Here is a 22599-nt window from a genome sequence, read left to right on the forward strand (position 1 = left end):
GGGATAGCTTCTTTTTTCCCATTCTGCTATTTTAAAAAAAGGAAAGCAGATCTAATTCCAAAAGAAATATGTACAGGGGCACCTGGCTGGCTCAGTCAGTTGAGAGATCAACTTCAGCTCAGGTCACGATCTCGTGGTCTGTGAGTTCGAGCCCCGCATCAGGCTCCGTGCTGACAGCTCAGAGCCCAGAGCCTGCTTCGGATTCTGTGTCTCCCTCTCTCTCTGCCCCTTCCCCGCTCACTCTCTCTCTCTCTCTCTCTCCCCAAAAAATAAACATTAAAAAAATAAAAAAATTTTAAAAAGTCTCCAACCAAAGAACTGATGGATATTTTACCAATCAAGCAGATCACATCTGGCTCTGCAAACGCTCAGTTGTAAAACTATGAGGGATAATTGCTGTTGAATTAAGCAAACAGTTCCTGTTCTAGGAGTTTTAGGGTGTGGGCTATTTTACAAAGGAAAGATGGAGTATCAAACAATGAGCTGTTTAATCCAGCCAAAGAAAGTTGCCAATGAGGAAAGGGCAGGGGAACCATACGGAATGATTCTGAGACTCCCAGTCTTTCAGCTGTGGGGTCAAACACATAAGACTCACATACTCTATGTCCACAGGCTGTTACTGGATTCCTCCTCCTGCAACTCCAGCAAATAATCAGACTTTGTTGGGTTCTGTGAGCACAACTTTTCTTATGTTTTCTATGATGAAACCCGCTAAGAATTTTTATGAAAACAAAAACCATCGGCCTTCTTTTGGAAAGATGTGGAGCTGATATTCATGTCTGTATTTGTGTCTTGGGGTATCCCAAGGTAAAATTTTTTTTTTAATTTCTTTTTTCAACGTTTATTTATTTTTGGGACAGAGAGAGACAGAGCATGAACGGGGGAGGGGCAGAGAGAGAGGGAGACAGAGATTCGGAAACAGGCTCCAGGCTCTGAGCCATCAGCCCAGAGCCTGACGCGGGGCTCGAACTCACGGACCGCGAGATCGTGACCTGGCTGAAGTCGGACGCTTAACCGACTGCGCCACCCAGGCGCCCCAAGGTAAAAATTTTTTAAGTTTATTTATTTATTTTGAGAGAGAGAGAGAGATGGAGGGAGGGAGAGAGAGAGAGAGAGAGAGAGAGAGAGACAGCATAATTGGGGGAGGGGCAGAGAGAGAGGGAGAGAAAGAATCCCAAGTAGGCTTCTTCTCACTGTTAGCACGGAGCCCAATGGGGGGCTCAAACTCACCAACCTTGAGATCAAGACCTGAGCTGAAATCAAGAGTCGGCCACTTAACCAATTAAGCCACCCAGGAGCCCCTGAAGATGAAATTGCTTTAACTGCGGAGCTAACTCCATAGACAAAGGAGGGCCCTGAGAATAAAGCTTTCCACGGCAGTGGTGAAAAAGAACAAATATGGTCCATGATCATCTACTTTCTTCAACGAAGGCAGTTCACTCTCCTTGATGAATTCTGCCCTACCCACCTTACCTTTCTCTCTCTTTTTCACACACACACACACACACACACACACACACACACCCCTTTTCTCATGCCAAAGACTAGGTGCGAAATGCAAGTTGGATTTCAAATCTGCATTATGTTTTTAACTTGTCAGTTCAAGCTAATGAAAGGCGGCCCCCTCCCTGGTCTTTCCTGAACTATAACCTTAATGGCCATGAAAAATTTGGTTTCATTGGGTATTAATCCTTTGAAAGCAACATAACTCCCCCACCAATTCAATTCCTTCCTGTTAACAAAACCACTTTGTCTGTTCAAGATTCATGGTCACTGGCACCTTCTGTGTTGCCAAGATTATTCAACGGCTTACTATTTGCCAGATATCAGGCTCAGCCTTTAGATATATTATTTCATTTAATCTTCACAACAAACCTATTAGGCAGATACTGTCCTTATTCTTATTCTAAACATCTGCCAACTGAGGCTTAGAGAGGTCTGTCTCCTGCCCAGAGTGGCAAAAACTTGAGTGATGAATCTAGGCTTCAAACCTGGCTGAGTATGAACTCTGAGCTCTTAATGGCCATGCCAATGGTCTCCCCAGCACTTCTGGTAAAGCTTTGAGAACGGAGTTAATTCCACTGAAGGGGAATCTACAGCTTTTACAGAAATTTTATAAGCATTCATCTTCATAAAGAGCCATTTTCCAAAGAGGATTCATCTATGATGAAAAAAAGGATCTATGATACTTTTAGAACTATTACAACCACTTGTCCTGGATTGTTCTTCATTTTGAGGCTAATGGACCTATTTGAGAATCTTGAGTGAAACCCCACGAATCCCAGGTACAGGGACCCTGATTGTACACATCCTTCTGAAGTCATAACCCTCCCTCTTTCCACCCCCTTCTCCACCCCCGTGACCGGCAGTCATACATGTGGCCAAGCTAATCATGCACTACCCAGTGGCAAGATGCAGGGGCATCCTTGGGCAGAAGGGGGCGCTGTTTCATAGAGGTCTACCTGCCATAAATGCTCTCCCTCTCAGAGGAAGGACTCAGCCAATGTTACACCTCTAGAACTTCACCTTGGGTTCTGGTTCTCAAACTACTTTACAGACATCCTAGCACTTATCCCAAAGTTCTATGAGTAGTTTTAAATATAAAAAAGAAAAACACCCCTGCTCGCATCCAGCCCCTTAATGGCATGAAGGCTATGACAAAAAAGCAAGAACACTGAAGCATCTTGCCCTTTCTTTCCCTCTCTAGTATCAGTGTGGACCATGCACACACTACCAACGGGATAAAATCGCTTTAGAAAACAAGTAGGGAAAGGGCCCAGTTTGAGAAGAGTTACCCAACAACTGTCAAAATGTCAATGGAACATCCTGTGGACTCTCTTCTCCCCAGGGCCCCGTGATTCCTGTGTGTCCATATCTTGGAGTACTTTTGGCTTGGTGCTTCGCTGACCTGGTCTCCTCACTTCCCCAAAAGAACTCCTAGAAGACTATGGAAAAGGTCTTATGTCTGGCCTTCTTTGTTTGGAATAATGGTAGACATGAGAATGAATGAAAAGCATTCTCTCATGCCCAGAACACCTCTGTAAGAATAAGGATAGTGACCCAACGGAGCTTCAAATTTTTATGGTGCTTTATGCTTTTTCAAAGCATTTTCACATACACTGTCACAATCAACTCATACAACCACCTTCTGGTTTACGATTGAGAAAAGAGAAATCACAAAGACCCTGCTCAAGATCATACAGCTTGGCAGTGGGACACCTGGGGTCGGAACCCAGATGGCATGATTTGTCCGGCATTTTCGCCAGGGCATCAAATAGCTCACGATCCTGGGGTCATCCTCTCTGACTTCGTTCTCTCCATACTGAGGTTACTTGTGCTGTGAGCCTTGATATCTAACCGTAGACACAGATTTCAAAAGGAGAGAAAAAAACCAGTCCTTCTTTGGCAGGAATCTACGGATATCAAAACAAATGTGGCATCTTCTTTATTGCTTCTTTATGTGGGTCTTTCTGGATGAAAAGGCTCCAGTGGGGAACAGCTCATCAACTTGTTACTTCTAGGTACACACAATACTCCTTAGTAATAGCAGGGCCTTCACACCGGGACATGATTCGCTAAATATCCCCCCACTGTCTCACAATTTGGCCCGTCAACTTCTCCCAGACATAAAACATCTGGGCTAGCACAAGACAACACAGCAAACTCAAAGAGAGATGTTTCCCAGATGTGAAGAAGACCACGGTCCTCAAGAGTCTGTCACAGGGCCGGCTCTGGGCGTCTGTATTTCCCAAGACCCTCTTCCAGCTGCGTCTCGCCATAGCTTGTGTGGGACTGAAAACAGCTCCGGGGGGGTTGACCAGATAGCTGAATAAAATGCTAAGAAGTTAGCTGTGAAGAAGCAGAGAGCTTCCCTGCAGGCGGCCCCGTGCTTCGTGGTCCTGTACCGGTTCCCAAAGTCCTGCTCACAAAGAGCGGGCTGTGACCTGCGGTTTCCGGAAGGACCTCACGGGAAGGACGCCCTCTTCGGTGTGGGGCTCACTCCGCTTTTGTCCAGCGTGACATCCGGGCACACCGCTGAGCTTTCTTCGACTGCAGAGAAAACAACCTGCAGAAATCCTGCTCATACCAGTTCCGTCTTGTGAAGAGTCGCTGGCTCCAAATGCTTATTTGGGGAGACGACTGGGAGGAAAGCTCGTGGCGTGCCCGGTTTAGAAAAATCTGGAAAAATACTCTGTTGTTGTGCAAACTTCTGAAAAATAAAAGAAGTTGAGACATGAACAATCGGGAAAATGCAACAGCGGACACCTCAATGTAAGCTCCACTCATTTACAGCGGGCTGCCCAGCTCATTCAGGAAGCCCTTGTTAGCCTAGTAGCTTAGCTCGCTCGACAAGTGGGCTTGTACTATTTCACCGGCATCCCCAAACTGTGACCAGGAGACACACGGACTACAGACTGGGGCCATTTCCAGCCCCTACTATTAGCTACCTGCATGGAAAATCAGTGCCCCCTGAAACAGGCATTTGCCAGCAAGAAACTCAAGTCATTCATTCTTTAAATTTACCCTCCAGTAACTCTAATCATCTTGTGTGCAAATGATCCTAATGACCCCCAATTGTAAGCTGATGGCTTATGTCCTCCACAGTGCCTAGCTTAATGCCTGTACCCAGTAGGTGCTCACGGGAGTCTTTTTGACTGGCGTCCAAAACAGCAACTAGAGAGATGAGTCCATGGCCAGAGAGGCAAGGAAGTGAATACAGGGGGCCAGTGAGTGACAAGGCCCCGGGATAGCTCTTGGGTGAGATCTGTCCTGGCCCCTAAGTAGCCAGTCCTTCCTGATAGTATTGAGACATATGGGACAGATCACCTCCTAGGGGGTCAGGCCCAAAGCTGGCCTCGCTCCCTATAACTTTGGTCTACCCAGGCAAGCAGCCATGCACAAAGAGGCTCAGGGTCTGTAAGCTGGAGCCTGCTACCAACAGTTCAAGGGCTACGGTCAAGGCCACTTCAGCACCGGCCGGCCATCTTCCACCCTACGACGACGCCTGTATACCCCACTCCTCTGGCTTCTCAGGGCTAATTCCCAGGGAGTGGAGGCAAGCGCCAAAACTCTTAGAGGAGACCCCCCAGGAAGAAAGGGTTCAAGGTCAAGAGAAGGAGACTGATCCACCACCGTGTGGTGGGGCTGCGTCACTCGCCTACAGGCAGAGTCGTGCCTTTGCCCCAGGATGATGGCAAGTCAGAGCCACACTTGCCACCACTGTCACCACCAGGGCCTCTGGCGCCCCGGAAGGATCCTGTGGCAGGTCTCGAACTTCCTTCACACACCCTACTTCGTCTTCTCTCGGCAGCTCTCTGTGCAGGGCAACCGGATTCAAAACAAGCCGGGCGCTTCCCGCACCGATCCTCACAGCGCGGACGCCTCAGCAGGTGCCCGGTTCACAGAACATCTCTCGCCAGCATAACGGATTCACGCCATCTAGCAAATATATTCGGATTGGCGCCCCCGGGCGATCTTTTAATCATAATACGTGTTTTTTTACGAAGATACTTACACAAGTGAAAATAATGAGTGTTAAGTAGAAAACGACCAGAGCCAACAGCAGTACAATCTCGGCTCTGTATTTCTGAAAAGTGTCTTCTTTGCGTTCCTTAGGGCATCCTTTAAAAAAAGAGAGAGAGAGAGTAAAAATATGAAGCTGTTTAACAGAACTTTCCTACCGTGATAAAAAGCTAAGAATGCTTTGCTCTGGCTTTTCTTTTTTTTCCCCCAAGTCCTTCTTGTCTCCCACGCCTAACCGCACACGTCTGTGCATTCGGGAAGAACAATGCTAGTGACAGCGGTGACGGCGGTGGCCGGTGCTCACTCGCACCTGAGCCTGGCTGTGTGTGATGGGCCCAGCATACGGCATCTCGCTCAGGCTCTATTTCCTGGCTTTTCTGGTGCCTTTGCATCAGATGACACGCCCTTTGTTGAAGCGTGAGCCTGCTTCATCCGTGCTGTGTAGAATGCTAGGTGTTCTCACCTCGGGAGGACTGGGGGGACGAAGGAACCGGGCAGGTGAGCCGCCCGGCTATTACTGAATGAGTCAACACGTTTTTGTAGAATCGTGACATCTCCACCAAGGCTGGCGGCAAAGGTGGGCTAAGGGGCTCCCCGAGGGGCCACTGAAGGCTGTGGCTGCAGCACTCGGGGACTCAAAGGCAGGGAGAGACATGGAAGGGGACGGCCTCTTCTCACTCAGACATGACATCCGACGTGCGCTGTCTGGGATAGCCAGGTTGCTAAGCCTGCTTGAAGGCCCAGGCAGGGGCAGGTGGAGTGCAGGTGACCGGGGGGGGGGGGGGGCGATCCCCTGGGGCCACGAATGGTCCTTGAGAGAGCTGGCAACCTCTAAAGCTCGATTCAACTTTTCACAAGTAGTATCGGGATGGGTTCTCAGTAGGGTCTGTGACTCCAGAAAGGGAGGCTTGAGGGCCTAACATTTATCCAGCACTCCGTGCACCTCAGGCACCGAACTAAGCATTTCAGTGCAATATCCCATTTAGCCTTCACGCGAGCCCATGCTGGAGAGGTTATCGCCCCCATTTTAGAGATGAGAGAACTGAGGTTTAGAGGCTGTGAGAGATGTGCCCAAGGGCACACACGAATGAGCCGCAGAGCTCTTAAGTGAACCAGATCCAGGGGACTCCAGAGGAGTCTAACCACTGAACTTGTAGGCAACCTTGTCCTCAGCAGAGGAAAGGAAACCAGCCATTCTGTTCCTCTCCTCTCTGCTCTTCCCTGCAAGGTTGCTCTCATTTGTCAATCACCTCGATGCGGATGCTGACTGACAGCCCGCTGGGTGCCAGATAGAGTGGAGAATAAAACAGATGCCAGGTCTGGGAGGTGCATGCAGACAGACAAAGCAGCATTAAGGGCTAAAGACTGAGAGGGGTGTAAGGGGTGTGTGTGTGTGTGTGTGTGTGTGTGTGTGTGTGTAACAGTGAGCCAAATCCAAACACTGAGCTCTAAACAGTGATCGTGTTCTTGTGTAAAAGGAATATTATCCCAAGTCAGACTCCCTTCAGATCCCCAATAAAAGGAGAAAGTATTCCTGGTATAAACATCAGGAACTGTGTGACAACAACACGTTTGTCATTTCAAGCCCCAGCCACTAATGAACGCTGGGCAAAAGTCAAATGCAAGGCATATTTTAAGCTACATAAAGAAGAATTCTGGGGAAAAACCCGAAGAGGTAATCCTCCCCTTGGAGTTCAATTCTTGCGATTACTGCATAGAGCAAAAATGAGTATTCTGTCACTGGAACATTATTTTCTTGCTGTGCCCTTTTTCTTCGGCCTGAGTTGAGGCATAGGGCAATGGAGCCATCGCAAATGGGAGGGAAATGCTGCGGCTCATCAGTTAAAAAGGTGGAAACATGATGCGGCCCCTCCTGGGCCAGATTAGAAAGATCCAAGGAGCAGAATATCATAGTCACCTGACGTATTCAGGACTACACAGTTTCTCTGTCCTCCGAAAATTTATCTCAGATACTTCCTATTTTTTGTAAATTTTTTAAAAATCTTTATTTATTTTTGATAAAGAGACAAATGTGCACAGGGGAAGAGCAGACAAAGAGGGAGACGCAGAATCCGAAGCAGGCTCCAGGCCCCAAGCTGTCAGCACAGAGCCCCACACGGGGCTCGAACCCACGAACCATGAGATGATAACCTGAGCCGAAGTCAGACGCTCAACCGACTGAGCCACCCAGGCGCCCCTTGGATACTTCCTATTTGCTTCAAAGGACTCTTGTATGAATAAACAGCACCCAGATTGGTGGTTTGGCTACATTTGGCATCTACACAACTAGGGTGGATCTGTCTTTATTGGGAAGGAAGGAAGGAAGGAAGGAAGGAAGGAAGGAAGGAAGGAAGAGGGAGGGAGGGAGGGAGGGAGGAAGGAAGGAAGGGAAGGAAGGAGGGAAGGAAGGAAGGAGGGAGGGAGGGAGGAGGGAAGGAAGGGAGGGAGGGAGGGAGGAAGGAGGGAGGGAGGGAGCAGAAAAAGTTATGACATTCTTATAGGAGAATTTAGCTTTTAGCCACAGGATCCTAAGCTTCCAGTTGGACTCCAATCGAGAGGACGGAGCTTAGAGCCTATGCAAGTGCACACGCATCTTGCAAGAAGGAAACAGGTGCAGCAGATCACCTCACCTGTCACTTTCAAGGTCACAGTGCCGCTTTGGTTTCTCCGCCCTTCTGGTTCCTCCAGGATGCACCTGTATGTCCCTGAGTCGACACTGGTAGTGTTTTCAATCTTCAGGGAGTACAGCCTTTCACCAGAGGCTTCTAAGGAGCCATCCTTCTGCTGGTGGTACCACAGACCCTCCGGGGGCATCTCTATCCTTTCCTCGCCGTCGCCTGTAAGCTGTTGAAAAAGCATCACGCTGCATCAGGTTCCACTAACAGGACTTGGAAACACTGTCCTCACCCGCATCAAGGTTCTGCCTCTTGTTTTCATAACATCCGTCCTCAACTTTTTTTTTTTTTAAACAAAACAGTATGTGCATGTGTGACCTTCAGGGGGGGAGGAGAAAATGTATGAAAATTCTGTAAGGCTGTATCTTTTCTGGCATAAGATCAGGCCTGCACTTTACGATTCGGCGTATCCCAGCTTCCACCCCCTAATAAAGGACACAGTGTTGTTGCTGCTGACAATAATGATGCGTCGATGAGGATTTGCGCGAATCACTTTGAGTCACATATTGCTGCTGGTTGTTCTGTATTAAATGTCCTTCTTGTTTTCTTCATATACCCACTCACCCCCTGAATGATTCTTACTTTTGTATCTCAGCCTCCCAACTCGAAGACCACTGCCAGACGGCTCGGTGAAAAGCACAGACATGCATGAGCAAATGCCTCCTGTAAACGGTCACCTTGTTCTTAAAAAACTGGGTGTCTGTGGGGTCACCCATGATGTCACAGGGTGCACCACACTGACGCCCTAGCAGGGCAAGAAGACAGCCGCTGGTGGTGCCCCGGGGAGACTTTTTGTGCCACGTCACGCGGCAGTCACACCAAGATGCACACAGAAGGACCGCGACCGCTTAAATCTTTGGACCCGGGACAGACCAGCCCGACTGGGGCAGATGCCCAATTCAGCCAACCGCACCCAGTGGGGGTTCTCTGCCTGAACTATCTTCTTTGTTATGTCCGTGGGGTCTCTCCCTCACCTCTTACTTGACAGATTAGGCCACAACCGCATTCCCCATCAGTTTTTTTTTTCCCCCAGATATATTTTTAATCTGCCTAATGAGCTCGCCCGTGCATCCTCCACCGAAATGTTTTCAAGCGTCCAAACCGGATTGACACAAAAGGAAGGCAAATCACCGTTCGTTCTCGTTCTCCTCGTTCTCGGCGTTCAGCCCTCGCCCTTTGCTGGATGGCCTGGGACCCGGCGGCATCCCTCACCTGCCCCTAGAATGTGAGGGCGCCAAGGAGCCACCTCTGGGAATGACCCAGCGATCAGCAGGATTCCCTGTCGCTGCAGAATGTCATCTCCTGTCCTGGGAGCCGCCAGCTCCTCTCCCACTTTCCAGGCGAATCAGGGCAGGGGACGCCCAGGGAGGCAGAGGCAGCTCAGGCAGGGGCGTGCACACACGCACACACACCGCACGTGTATTGTGCACGCGCACACACACTGCACACAAGCCCTGTACACACACAACACGCTACACGCACACTCCGTGGCTTCCCCTTCATTTACTACGCGAGGGAAGCGCGGAGCCCACAGCAGGCCGGCTGGGCCCCGGGCGCTCGAGGACTCGGCGGAAGGACGGACGGACGGGCTGCAGAGACACCTGGCGGCGGAGCCACCACCGCTCCCGCACGAGCCCCGCTCCGTCCCCGCCGCCACACGGCGCCCCGGCGAGCGAGCGAGCGGCTTTTCTCCCGCACCGCCTAGGAGAGTGGAGCCCATTGCTGAACGGTTCTTCTGGTGTCGAAAGGTCCTTTCCTAAATAATGAAGGATCTACAGCCTCGGGGCTTCAGGGCTTCAAAAATGGAGCAGAGAAACGAGGAGCGGTCGAGGAGGCCGAGAAAGAGCTGGAGGCATCCAATGGGCGCCAGAACGCATCTCCTTTAGCCCGGGGTTCCCCCTTCAGGCCTAATTACACCGTGAACTGCAGCCTCCCGGCCCGCTCCCGCCCCTCCCCTCCCCTCCCCTGGCCGGGGCGGTTGGGCTCCCCCTACCGGGGCTGGTGGGGGGCGGGCGGCCGGGACCCTCGGGGCGCCTGCTTGGCCCTCACCCCGCCACGAGGCCACTCCTCCAGCCTTTCTTTTCAGAATTAACCTCTAAATATGTCAATTGCAGAGTTATTTCTAACACAGTTCACCGGACTCTGTCTTGGTAGAACTCCTGCGTCCAAAAGGGCAGAAACTTGGTGGCAGCAATCATTCTGAGATTACCTGTCTCCGGTTTTCTCCTTGGGGGCCTCTGGTCCCGTTCAGCGATCCCTCCCTCAACTCGGAAAGATCCCATCTTGAAAGTCAAGATCAAAACCGCAGACCCTTCCGGAGGGGGTGGGAACAGAACCTGTGGTCCCGTTATCCTACTGGCTGCTAAGCTGGCCGAAGCCAGCGTGCAGGTGATCAGAACCGGCGGGCGGTGGCCGCCTGTCTTTTTGCGAAAAAGAATTTCACTTTAAAATTCAGTGGTAAGGAGCACCTAGGTGGCTCAGTCCGTAAAGCGGCTGGCTTCCGCTCAAGCCGTGATCTCACAGTTCGTGAGTTCGAGCCCTGCACTGATAGCTCCAGGCCTGCTCATGATTCTGTCTCCCTCTCTCTTTCTGAAAAATAAATAAACATTTAAAAAAAAAATCAGTAGTAACAGCGAGAAGTAGTTTATTTGGTGGTCAGATTTCCGTGGGCCTCTGGCAAAACCTCCAGTGGGTCTCCAGTTACTTTTCAAATAGAAAAACAAAGGCAGAGCGAGGTCATGAGAAAGACAGCAGAAGTAGGGGAAGGAAAGGCAAAACAAAGGACCCCAAAGCAACCTGCAGAATTGTGATTTACTGACCCATCACAGCCATCAGCGGGATCATGGCAAAATACCTCAAATGTCGTGGGGCCATCTTCCAATGGCCTCTTCCTGGGTCTTCCTGAAAGACCCAGAACACTGGGAGAACTACTCGCTGAACTTGGGAATTCTTGCCTAAGTCATGAGCCCGGCCTTTGCCGATGACTAACTATAGCAAAAGGAACCTTCTGTGAATTCACACAATGCACCCGGAAATATTTCAGAACGCTCCCTCCTGGCTTCAGGTTGTAGATGCATACACAATGCCTATTCCCCCTTCTCTATGCCATTTCAAGATAGATCTTGTCATGTGACTCCAATCTGGGCAGTGTGGGATTTGCCTACAGCTGCAAAAATAGTTGTAGTTTTTATGTTAATGTAGCATGCTCGAAATGCAAGCAGGCATTAGCAGTACCAGGAGACTTTTTATGCAAAAGTTCAAATCATTGACTTCAGTTCTGGGGCCCGGCAGCTAGCAGCACACCGCGGGATCAAGGGGAGTCCCTTGTGGCAAAAGCAGCACCGTGCAAGAACCAAAGGAGAATTCCAGAAAGAGGTAAACTGACCAGCCAGCAAATGGGCCATCCTCAACTGTGTTTCATGAGTTCTTGTAAGCATTTGAGCTGGCTCGAAATCAACCACTGGCAAAGAACAGCTCTTTAAACATTCCAAAGCTGAAAGTGTTTCATTGCCTCTCTGCGAAGGCATTTTAGGAAATAGTAATTTATAACAAAAGGAACCCTCGGATTCATTCACAGCCAAGCATAATTGATGGGAACTATTTAATGCGCACTTTCCAAAGCTAATATTGTTGTGTGCTAAACCACAACACGATTTGCGCAAATTAATTCCTCAAAAGAGTCATCCCAATTATGTTTTAAAAATCCACGCTCCGTGCATTAACTCTGATGCGGACAATTCTATAGTTTTGATTGGATTAGAGAAGGGTAAAATATAGGACATCTCATTTTCAGCAAACCTAGGGACTTTTGATTTGCCTCAAGGCCTTCAATGTGACTAAACAATTTAAGTAACCTATTCTTTCCCTAAAATGGAGATTTGACCTTAAGGAAACCACAAGCCCCAAATTAAATAAACTCTTTAATTTGCTGAATACTAAAGCAAGCAAATACAAGTATGTACTAATTTTAACGGCATGTGAATTAAAGTTTGTTGTTGTTTTTTTAAAAATTTTTTTTTCAACGTTTTTATTTATTTTTGGGACAGAGAGAGACAGAGCATGAATGGGGGAGGGGCAGAGAGAGAGGGAGACACAGAATCGGAAACTGGCTCCAGGCTCCGAGCCATCAGCCCAGAGCCTGACGCGGGGCTCGAACTCACGGATCGCGAGATCGTGACCTGGCTGAAGTCGGACGCTTAACCGACTGCGCCACCCAGGCGCCCCGTTGTTGTTGTTTTTTTAAAAAAAAAATTTTTTTTTTCAACGTTTATTTATTTTTGGGACAGAGAGAGACAGAGCATGAACGGGGGAGGGGCAGAGAGAGAGGGAGACACAGAATCGGAAACAGGCTCCAGGCTCTGAGCCATCAGCCCAGAGCCTGATGCGGTGTTGTTGTTTTTTTTAAATGACGGACAAATTGGAACTAGAACAAAAGAAATGAAATAATTAATATGTTTGAAATTGAACTGATATTTCTGTCAAAAACCCTACTGTGGAAAATGATGTTTTTTAATTTAAATAATTTGATCCAAATATATGCTCACCTTCTAGATTGCCATATTTGAATATAAGAGAGCAACAGTTCCGGGGGTGCCTGGGTGGCTCAGTTGGTCAAGCATCCGACTCTTGATGTCAGCTCAGGTCATGATCTCATAGTTTGTGAGTTCGAGCCCCGCATCGGGCTCTATGCTGACAGTGTGGAGCCTGCTTGAGATTCTCTCTCCCTCTCTCCCCCTCTCTCTCTCCTCCCTCTCTCCCTCTACCCCTCTCCCCAGCTCATACGCATGCATTCTCTCTAAAATAAAATTAAAAAAAAGAAGTTTTTAAAAAGGAAGAGATTTTCTTGGGGGGCAAAATGTGTGTGTATATATACGCATATATATATTTAATCCAACAGTTTGATTAAACATATTTAAAGGTATGGACCTTATGTATTTAAAGGTGGTATGAAAGTAATCTGATATATTCCAATCACATTGAACAGCGTTTGCTTTATTGCATTTCTCATGCACTAACTTTCATGTACCTTGGTTTCTAACTCAATTAAAGTGCCAATATAATCCCCATTCATCATAAAAACAGCTCTTTATAACGTGCAAAATAGTTTGGCTCGGAGGTTGATGTCATAATGAGGGTAGAATGTATGCGCATTAACATCGTTTTTTTCTAAGTGTAGTTTTATTGGAAAAATGATTTTCCACTTTGAAATTTACTGGGTCTAACAGACAGAGTTGAATTTATGGCTGCTAAGAGAGTTATGAGTATGGCAGAGGCAACATAATTAAGAGCACAGGCTTTGGAGTCGATCAGACCTGGAAGCAAACCCCAGCCTCACCACGGCTAAGATCTGCTCTTGGCCAACTGACCGAACAGCTCTCGGGCTTCCGTCTGCTCCACAGACACGGGGTGGGGGTGGGAGTGGGGGGAATCATATCCCCCAAGGGGGGTGAGAAGACGCGCATGATGAGCGGCGTGGATAGTACAAAACAGTGTCTGTCGATCGCACAGAGAGCCCTAAATGTCTTACTCTTCTCTCTCATGTTCCCAGCCCAGGTTTCACTCAGCTTCTAAAGAGTTCCCAGCACACTGGGATTATTCAAAAAGCATTTGCTGAGTGCATGAGTGAATTAAAAAAAAAAATAAAATAAAAGGGAGTTATAAGGGCACTGGCTTTGGAATCAAAGGCGTAAAGTCCTTCAATTTGTGGTCCATTAGCCAGGTCACCCGTGGTAAGCCACCCGCTCTCTGGGTCTTGTTTCCACACCTGTAACTTTCTCACTTGCTCCGTGGAGCGATTTAAAGTGCCAAAGGAGAGAATACATGAAAGGGCTTTACAAATGGTAGTGTGGGTAACGGAAGTTGTTATTATACCTGAGAGCTTTCCACTCGTCCATGCTCTCATTCTTTACCGCTGATTCGTCCCGTCTCCTCCCTGGCAAAGTTGTTCTAGAAGTCCCAACATCTGCTCTAGAGAGGAATTATTTTTCTAGCCCCCGTGTGTCCACAAAATATCCACAACACTCCGAATTGTCTCCAGCATCGTGACAATCAATGCGGCAACACCCTTCGGCACTGGGATTTGACCAGTGTCCGTGCCGAGCGTCCTTCATCCACGTGCGTCCTGTGGGTCCCGCTGGACCTGGAAGAGGCCCTCTTAGGAGCTCTGACTCACATCGTACACAGGGATGGCATCTGGTTCTACAGGAGGCACGCGTGACTCAGGCGTGACGCCCGTGACCACAGAGACTGGTTCTGACAACCACATGACCCCACCAAAGCCACTTAAATATAACCAGACATTCGTTGAGCTATTAGAAGAGAGGCACAATCTTGTCCTTCGCCCATGCCCCTAAGAGGGTACACAGGACTGCCGTTACTGGCTACTATCTCACTGCCGTGGGGAGGCTGACGAGAAACCCAGTATGAAGAAAGGAAGAGTTGAGGGACAGAAAGACACCAGGTCCCGGGGATATTTAAGGACCCCTAAATCCAGCTGTCTTTGCTTCTTATGCTGCCGAAACAAAGCACCCCAAACCGAGGGACTTAAGGTAACAGGATCTTTTCGGAACCCTCCTGCACTGCTGGTGGGAATGCAAACTGGTGCAGCCACTGTGGAAAACAGTGTGGCGGTGCCTCAAAAAGTTAAAAATAGAAAGATCACATGCTCCAGTAATTCTACTGCTGGGTATTTACGCGGAGAATACCACAATGCCAATTGGAAGAGATTGATGCGCCCCCGTGTTTATTTCACCATTATTTACAGCAGCCAAATGACAGAAGCAGCCCAAGTATCCCTCGATAGATGCATGGATAAAGCAGATAGGATATAGATACACCATGGAATATTATCGGCCATAAAGAAGAAGGAGATCTTGCCACTTGCAGCAACACGGATGGATCTGGAGGGTCTAATGCCAAGTGAAATAAGTCAGAAAGACAAAATGCCATGTGATTTCACTCCTATGTGGAGTTTAAGAAACAACATGAACGAACAAAGAAAAAAAGAGACAGACAAAAGAGCTGACTCTTAACCATAGAGAACAAACGGATGGTTACGGGGGGGGGGGGTAAAATAGGGGTAAACTGGGTAAAATAGGGGAAGGGGATTAAGGGTACCCTCATCATGAGGAGCACTGAGTCATGCATAGAACTGTTGAGTCATTCTATTACACACCTGAAATTGATATGACACTGTAGGATAACTAGACGGGAATTGGAAATCTTTTAATAAAATTATAAAAATAAACAACTGTATTCTCTCACAGTTCTCGAGGCCAAAAGCCGACAAGCAAGGATGCTGACAGGGCTGTGCTCCCTCTGAAGGCTCTAGGGAGGAATCTGTTTCATGCCTCGTTCCTGAAGCTTCTGGCATTGCTGGCCATCCTTGTCATTCCTTGGCTTGTGGACACATGCACTCGTTTCTGCCTGCACCCTCACATGGTGTCCTCCCTGGGTGTCTCTATCTGTCTATCCGTTTTCTCTTCTTCTAAGGACACCAGTCACTGGATTAGGGTGGGCCCTTATCCAGTGTGACCTCACTTTAAATTGCTTGCATCTGCAAAGACCCTATTTCCATATAAGGTCACCTTCACAAATACCAGGGATAATCTTTCTGTGGGACGCAATTCTACCCACAGTACCAGACGTGACTGGAGTGTGAATTAGCATTTTAAAGCTTCTTCCATTTCGGGGCGCCTGGGTGGCGCAGTCGGTTAAGCGTCCGACTTCAGCCAGGTCACGATCTCGCGGTCCGTGAGTTCGAGCCCCGCGTCAGGCTCTGGGCTGATGGCTCGGAGCCTGGAGCCTGTTTCGGATTCTGTATCTCCCTCTCTCTCTGCCCCTCCCCAGTTCATGCTCTGTGTCTCTCTGTCCCAAAAATAAATAAACGTTGAAAAAAAAAATTAAAAAAAAAAATAAAGCTTTTTCCATTTCAATTATATAAACCAATATATTCCCTTTATATGAAGCTAGATTTTTTAATATCGTTTATTTGTATTTGTTTATTCTGAGAGAGTGACTCAGACAGCATGAGTCAGGGAGGAACAGAGAGAAAGGAAGAGAGAGAATTCAAAGCAGACTCCTTGGGGTCAGCAAGGAGCCCGGCGCGGGGCTCGAGCTCACGAACCGTGAGATCGTGACCTGAGTCGACATCCAGAGTCAGGTGCTCAACCAACTGAGCCACCCAGGTGGCTACTTGAAGCTACCTTTGACGGGATTACAATGCTTTGCAAGTAAAGAGTCCTACCTGGTAGGGGCGCTGTGAACCACCCCAGAAATAAATGTGGCAGGGAGGGCACTGCCTCCACACGGCTCCAGGCTGTAGACCAGTCCTGCTTACCTCTTGGGCTCAGATGCTCCCCACGCCCCCGGGAATGAGACATCCAAGACTAATCTGATTCAGAGTCTTTGTGCCCCAGAACTGACCCAGCGTGATCCAACATGATTACGAATTGTTTATGGCAACTGGCCTCCCTCTTTCCCCGTAGGTGTTCCCCACCTGGACCTATAATCCTAAACAACTACCCGCTCTTCTGGAATCTCTCATCTCTTAGAGAATTGGGACCAGAACAGACTGGGTGATGCTCCACAAAAACATGAAGCTTATTAAAAGCCTTGGGCTCCTAGTCCTGTACCACTCCTACAGGACCCCACAGGAACGTTAGCCAACGGCATCCCAGTGCAAGAACAAAAACCCAAGGTAGGTTTGTGGGTGTTCTTTCCACCTCAGGGAAGTCCTCATGTCTAGCTCTGGTTTGAGCGAGGGCTTTTGGTAGAAAATCTGCGGTTATCACTGCAGTAGCCAGGAAAAGATTATGCAAACAATTTTAGACGGAGAAACCCTTTTTTAGGTAGAATCTCTTTTTAGCTCTGCCTCCCCTTTTCGCTAAGACCTTCCCTTACATCACAGCGACCTTCTCCTCACTTCCTCTTTTTTGCGTAGTGACATAACCAAATACAGAACTAAGATAATGCGGTTCTCACATGACCTAAATCCCCCTTTTATTCATGGAAAACAAGTGTTTGATTTCATTCCATTCCACTCCCAGCCGCCTTCTTCCTCTCTACTCTCCTGCACACTGAAAGATTTGAGCAACTTCTCTCTGATTCATGATTGTCCCAAAGTCTCGATGAGGAACCAGTCCCAGTGGGCTGAGGTTTCTATGGCCCCTATGAGGTGGCCACGTGCTGGGCTGCCCAGTCCTCTGTAGAACCACGGGGACACGACTGGTGACCACGAATGAAGGGAAGGGACGTCTCAGAAATGTGTTGAAGTCTCGGCTGAGTTACCCTGATTGTCTTTTGCAATCGAGCGAGAAAACGCCTCCCTCGGAGACCCATCTTCGAGGATGAATCACAGCCTGTGTTTCCCCACAAGAAATAATCTTTTCTCTACAAATGCGTGCCATTACATCACCCTCTTTGCTTAAAAACTTTCAGTGACGCCTTGCTGCTGAAAGGAGTTCGAGGCATTGTAACTGGGCATTCAAGGTCCTTCACCATCAGTTCCAAGCCTTCTCTGTAACATCTGCCAGCCCTCTTCTATATAACTCTCCCTTCCAGATCACTGGTCACCCCACTGGCTCCCCCAAAATGCTTGTGGGTTCCTTTTCCATGCCTTTGCTCAAGACGGTCTTTTGGCCAAAGTCCCGTGTTGATTAGGATGGGCCAGCATGAGGCCCAGGACTTGGAACGCACTTGGGACCCAGAAATCTTTACTAATGAAACTGTAAATGTAAGGGCCATCTGAAAACTAACTTTAGGTCTTTCACGGTTTGGCCGAGGGTAAAGGCCATCGAAGTGAGTCAGCCAGGTCAAGCGGTGTAGGTGCCCATGTGGACAGCGTGATTTTTCCGTGACCCTGACACACTGCTTTCACGTTTCAATGTTTCAGTGCTTCTGTGTTTACTATAGGAATGTTTCCTTCTCCTCCCAAAGACACACTCTTAAATCTCATCTTACAGCAGATAAAATTCTAGAATCAAGGAACTGTAGTGAGCGGCACACCCTGGCTCCTTCACGGGTCCATCCGCATTTGTTGGCTGCACGGGTTACATCCGCCCAGACCACTCATCCGCTCCAGCCCCCACCAAAGGACCCCGGTTTCCTCAGCGCCTCCTGGCTTTGTGGTTCACTATCACACAAGCCGGCAGAGACACAAAATACAAATACACTGAATGGGAAGTCAGCAACCTACACGGACGGCAGCTTCATCACAAAACAAGGACAAGCAAGATGTGCGTGGTGACTAGCCTGGAACTTTGGAAGTAGCCTCACACAAGCCATTCACCTGCTCTCTGACAGCTCCCTTGGTTCAGGGGATAACCCATGATCCCTTCTCACTCTTACAAACCCAAGACTGACTTCTGAAATCCGTCTTACTTCCCCTTTCTCCCTTCCTTTGGAAATCATCTGAAAAGGGCATGTGTCTTGTGACACATCTCTGTCTTCACCCCCGCAGTGTCACCCAAGGTTGACACTATATATCCTCTTTCGTTATGCATCAGCGTAGGTCGTCAGGGCTCCCGGCATGACTCCAGATGGTACTACATCTCCCTGATAAATAACCACCCGCTATTATCAGTTGCAAACATCACCAAGCCCAAACACTGCGTCCAGGGGCATCCTCTCCCTGCAAACCTGTGCAGCCTCATTAAAGAGAATGTGAATCCACTTGTGCTCGGCGTGAAGCACAGAGGTAGCCCTTTTCACGGATGCTCTTACTCCTGGAAGACATGGGATGGTGCCACGCCCTCTTACACAAGACACTCAACAGCCAGCGGGAGAGAGTGCTGGACCAAGTCTGTCTGCATATTTTCTCAAAATCCCTCCCTAAACAAACACAGTCAGTTCACGACTTTCAAAGCTAAATTCAGCTACTAGCTTGATGGGTATGTGTATTCATGTTTCTATTTCTTCCTAACCATCTACTTTGCCTTAACAGGTACAATACAGGAAAGGACAAGAGGAGGGCCCACTGTTGGATCCCAGTTAGAAGGGCACTGGTCCATGGGAAATAAAAGCTGGGTTCACAGGAAGTGGGCTATCTCAGCCCACTCTTTGCTCCACCTACAGCCCCCTGTGTTATATTACGCCCCCTCACCCCCGCCCCTCACTGTACCTCTCTTTATCCAGAGAGGATAAAATGCACACTGTTTCTTCCTCACTCGCCCTAATGTTACAAACGCTAATTGGACGCCCTCTGCGTTGCGTCTTTTGGTAAAAGGCACATGATAAGAAACACACGGTTTCCATGGGTCCTCTGGTAATCACAAGTAATCGCTGCCAGTTGGACAGTGGCAGGATGCCCTATGGTTGTGGGAGAACCAAGTGGCACATGGAATTTTACATTGTGACTCATTATAACCGCAATTGTGATACGCAGAAGTCCTGAGAGAATGTGATTCAATCTGGTGGATGATAAAAACAAAAACAAAAACAACACGCTAAGGGACTCTGCTTCACTCGCCCAGCGCATAGCCCACAACTGGGCAAAGCGGCTTGACGAACCACACTAGTGATGGTTAGACAGGTGACATGAGCAAGGCGGGTTACGGTCACCGGGTTTAAATTTCTCCTTTTACAGCCACCTCCACGCTGAAACATTTCACAAAAAACAAGTTGTGTGGGGGGAAAAAGAAAAACAATAACGAGATGCTTAATCTTCTGGAGAACCAAGTACTTCAGTCTCCCACCACTGACCTTATTTCCAGAATAGTCTATCCATTTGTGTTGTACAAACACAATCAATGCGAAAGTGTAATTACTGGGCTGGAAAATAATAAATATCTACAGAACATGCTGAGGCCTGTTAAAAAGTACTTGAAGGAACAATGCATTTCATTTTCAAGGTAGCTGAATAGTTTATGGGCAGAACACAGCTTTCCTATTCCCCCCGCGACTCGATCACTGTTTCCCTCTTTAAAAAAAAAAAAAAATAACTATGGCATGATCTTTCAATGACCCTATTCCATGAACCAAAAGAAAAAAGAAAATGCCAAGAGACTGTTGTCATTTAAAAAAAAAAAAAATCAGTTTTGAGAGCCTTCAGGGTAAATCATGCAAGAACCGTGTTCAATAAACAAGCTCATGCATTATAGAGTTACATCATCAGCTGACATCCAAGGAGGAGCCAAAGGTTAATGGCTCCGGTTTACTGCATCATTCCAAATGACCTTGTGCAAGATTTACCTTGACAACTATTTGAACTTTACAGTCTGAAATTCCATCTACTTGTTTCACGAGTACTTTTTAATTACTCCCCTGGGGATAGTCTTTTTTTTTTTTTTTTATTCCTCTCTGGAAGGGATCATGGTTTCATGTTTTGCCCCTTCTTTAAGGTAGCTAAGTCCCTGCCTGGCTAGACCAAGGAGACTTTTCTATTCTTTACCCTAAGTAACGGAGGTGGAAACCAGAGAACTCAGGCTAAGGAATCAGACTACTTGGTTCGAATCCCCCTTTCTCATTTAGCCAAGCTGTATAACAGTGAGTGGCTTCCTTCACTCCTTAAGGCTCAGTGTCCTCATCTTTTAAATGGGAACAGCAGTAGTATAGATCTCTTAAGTCCATTGGAAGGACTGACACAGATAATGGATGTAAATATTTACCCCGGAGGCTGGCACACAGTGAGCACTCAAATAATAATGTCTTCACGATATTTTTGCTTCAGTGCTGTTGTTTTTACCAGAACAATCTTGCAAGTGTTATGTTCTCTGATCCCACAGTGAACGAAGTGGAAGCCAAGTAGGAATAATAACAGACGTGCTTCCCTACACGATACAGTGCTCCAAGGCAGCAAAAGTATATCCAGTGCACATACCTCACCAAGTGCCAGCCTGAATTCACGGAGCACCTTCCCAACTGGCCGGGCAAACACTGGGTGCTGCGTGGAATTCACAAAAACAGGGGTGCAGCAGCGTCCCAGGGAAAGAGGCCATCTGGTCTGGAGAGGACACGGACACACACACACACACACACACACACACACACACACCTGTCCTATACTGCCTTGCTAAATGGCCAGATACACGTGCAGGTTCGTAAAGCATCTTTCTTTTGGAGGGCAGAACAAAGGCCTGCATTCTGCAGAAGGCAACGAACACAGAGATTTCTTCTCGGATGCTAAATCAGAGCCGCGGAGTAAGGCTAGGATATCACGCGCCCTCGGCTGAACCTGGAGGTGCTGTTGTGGCAGAACCTCATTAGGGGAGGTGGACAAAAGACCAGGGACTGCGGGGCTGTGCGAAGCCGCTGGAACCGAGGTGCTAGCCTCTGAGAATGTTCCAGTTGAGGAACTCTTTAAAGAAGCCGCGGTGCAACTCAATTCTCCTACGGGGGAAGGGGGTGGGGGGGGGGGGGCGGCACAGTGACGCTGGTTCTTACTTGCGTGGGTGCTGCTCACGCCCCCTCCCAGACGCCCACGCCCCCAGGCTGGGCCCCTCAGGACTGTCGGAGCGCCAAGCAGCATGGACAAGCTAAGGGACAGGGTAACCCAGAAAGCGGATGCCAGACAACTCCCATCTGGGACACAAGCCTAGAGCACATTGGACTATCTCTTAGTGGCCTTCCTCTCAACGTGCCTATTCCTCCCCTCCCCGCCCCCGAATTAGGGACACCACAGCCCCCCAAACCCCAGAAATCAGAAATCTGGGGGGCATTCCTACTGTCCGATATCTAAATCTGCCCTGGCTGCTTTCTCGTGGCCACAACCACAGGTGGCGTCCAGAATTCATCCAAATCAGCGAGTCTCCGCGCTTCCAAAGCGTCTTACTTGGATCATTCATCTCAGGCCACCTCTAGGGGCAGGGAGGGAATTAGGTCCTTGGGGAACACAATCTAAGTCGCCTTGTCGCTAGATGCGGGTGGCGCGGGGTGGGGGTGAGGAAGCGTGTGGGAAGGCGCGGTATTCGGAGGCTAGCCGCGGTTACAGAGGGTCGCCAGCCCAAAGGAGGTGGTCCCCGCAGCCTCCAACGGGGCTGGCCGAGCCCTAGCCCGGGGGCATCGCCGCGCTTACCTTGGTCCAGAAGACCGTGTAGGGGACCTGCGGGTCCCAGTGGGCGGTGCACGGCAAGTCCACGTCCTCGGAACAAGCCACCTTCACCACCCGCGCCGCGGGCGCCAGGCTGCAGGCTGCAAGAGGGACAGAGAGAGCGGCGTGAGCCAGCGAGAGAAGGGGGTGGGGGTGGGGGGGAGGTCGCCAGGACCCGGTGGGGAGGCGACAGGCGTCTGGAGCCCTACCGCAGCTCAGGAGCAGGAGCCGGAGGCCGCGCGACATGGCTGGGGACGGCCGGCCTGTGGCGCGCTCCGCGGCGCCGCTCTCTTTGTACCCGCGCGCACCGGGACTTCCCCGGGCGCTGGGCTGGGGGAATCCCCGGCGGGGCGGCGGAAGCGGACGGCGCGGCTC

The 22599-nt window shown here is 49.0% G+C and overlaps 1 protein-coding gene across 2 annotated transcripts; it reads right to left on the bottom strand.

Annotated features, from left to right (window-relative positions):
• Window positions 1-3066: 3066 nt before the first annotated feature.
• On the bottom strand, window positions 3067-22593 carry CD83 (CD83 molecule). 2 transcript variants are annotated; one of them, XM_040460400.1, is made up of 5 exons: window positions 22434-22593; window positions 22210-22325; window positions 8154-8367; window positions 5516-5622; window positions 3067-4207 (listed from the first exon to the last, which is right to left on the bottom strand). In XM_040460400.1, the coding sequence occupies exons 1-5, from the start codon at window positions 22468-22470 to the stop codon at window positions 4082-4084; spliced, it is 600 nt and encodes a 199-aa protein (XP_040316334.1). In that variant the 5' UTR covers window positions 22471-22593; the 3' UTR covers window positions 3067-4081. The 2 variants fall into 2 exon arrangements, with proteins under 2 accessions (XP_040316334.1, XP_040316333.1); XM_040460399.1 differs by having other exon boundaries at window positions 3067-4210.
• Between the last annotated feature and the right edge of the window lie 6 nt (window positions 22594-22599).

This window comes from Herpailurus yagouaroundi, unplaced genomic scaffold, assembly GCF_014898765.1.
Source record: "Herpailurus yagouaroundi ecotype Mexico unplaced genomic scaffold, PumYag 250, whole genome shotgun sequence".
Classification (NCBI taxonomy): Eukaryota; Metazoa; Chordata; class Mammalia; order Carnivora; family Felidae; genus Herpailurus; species Herpailurus yagouaroundi.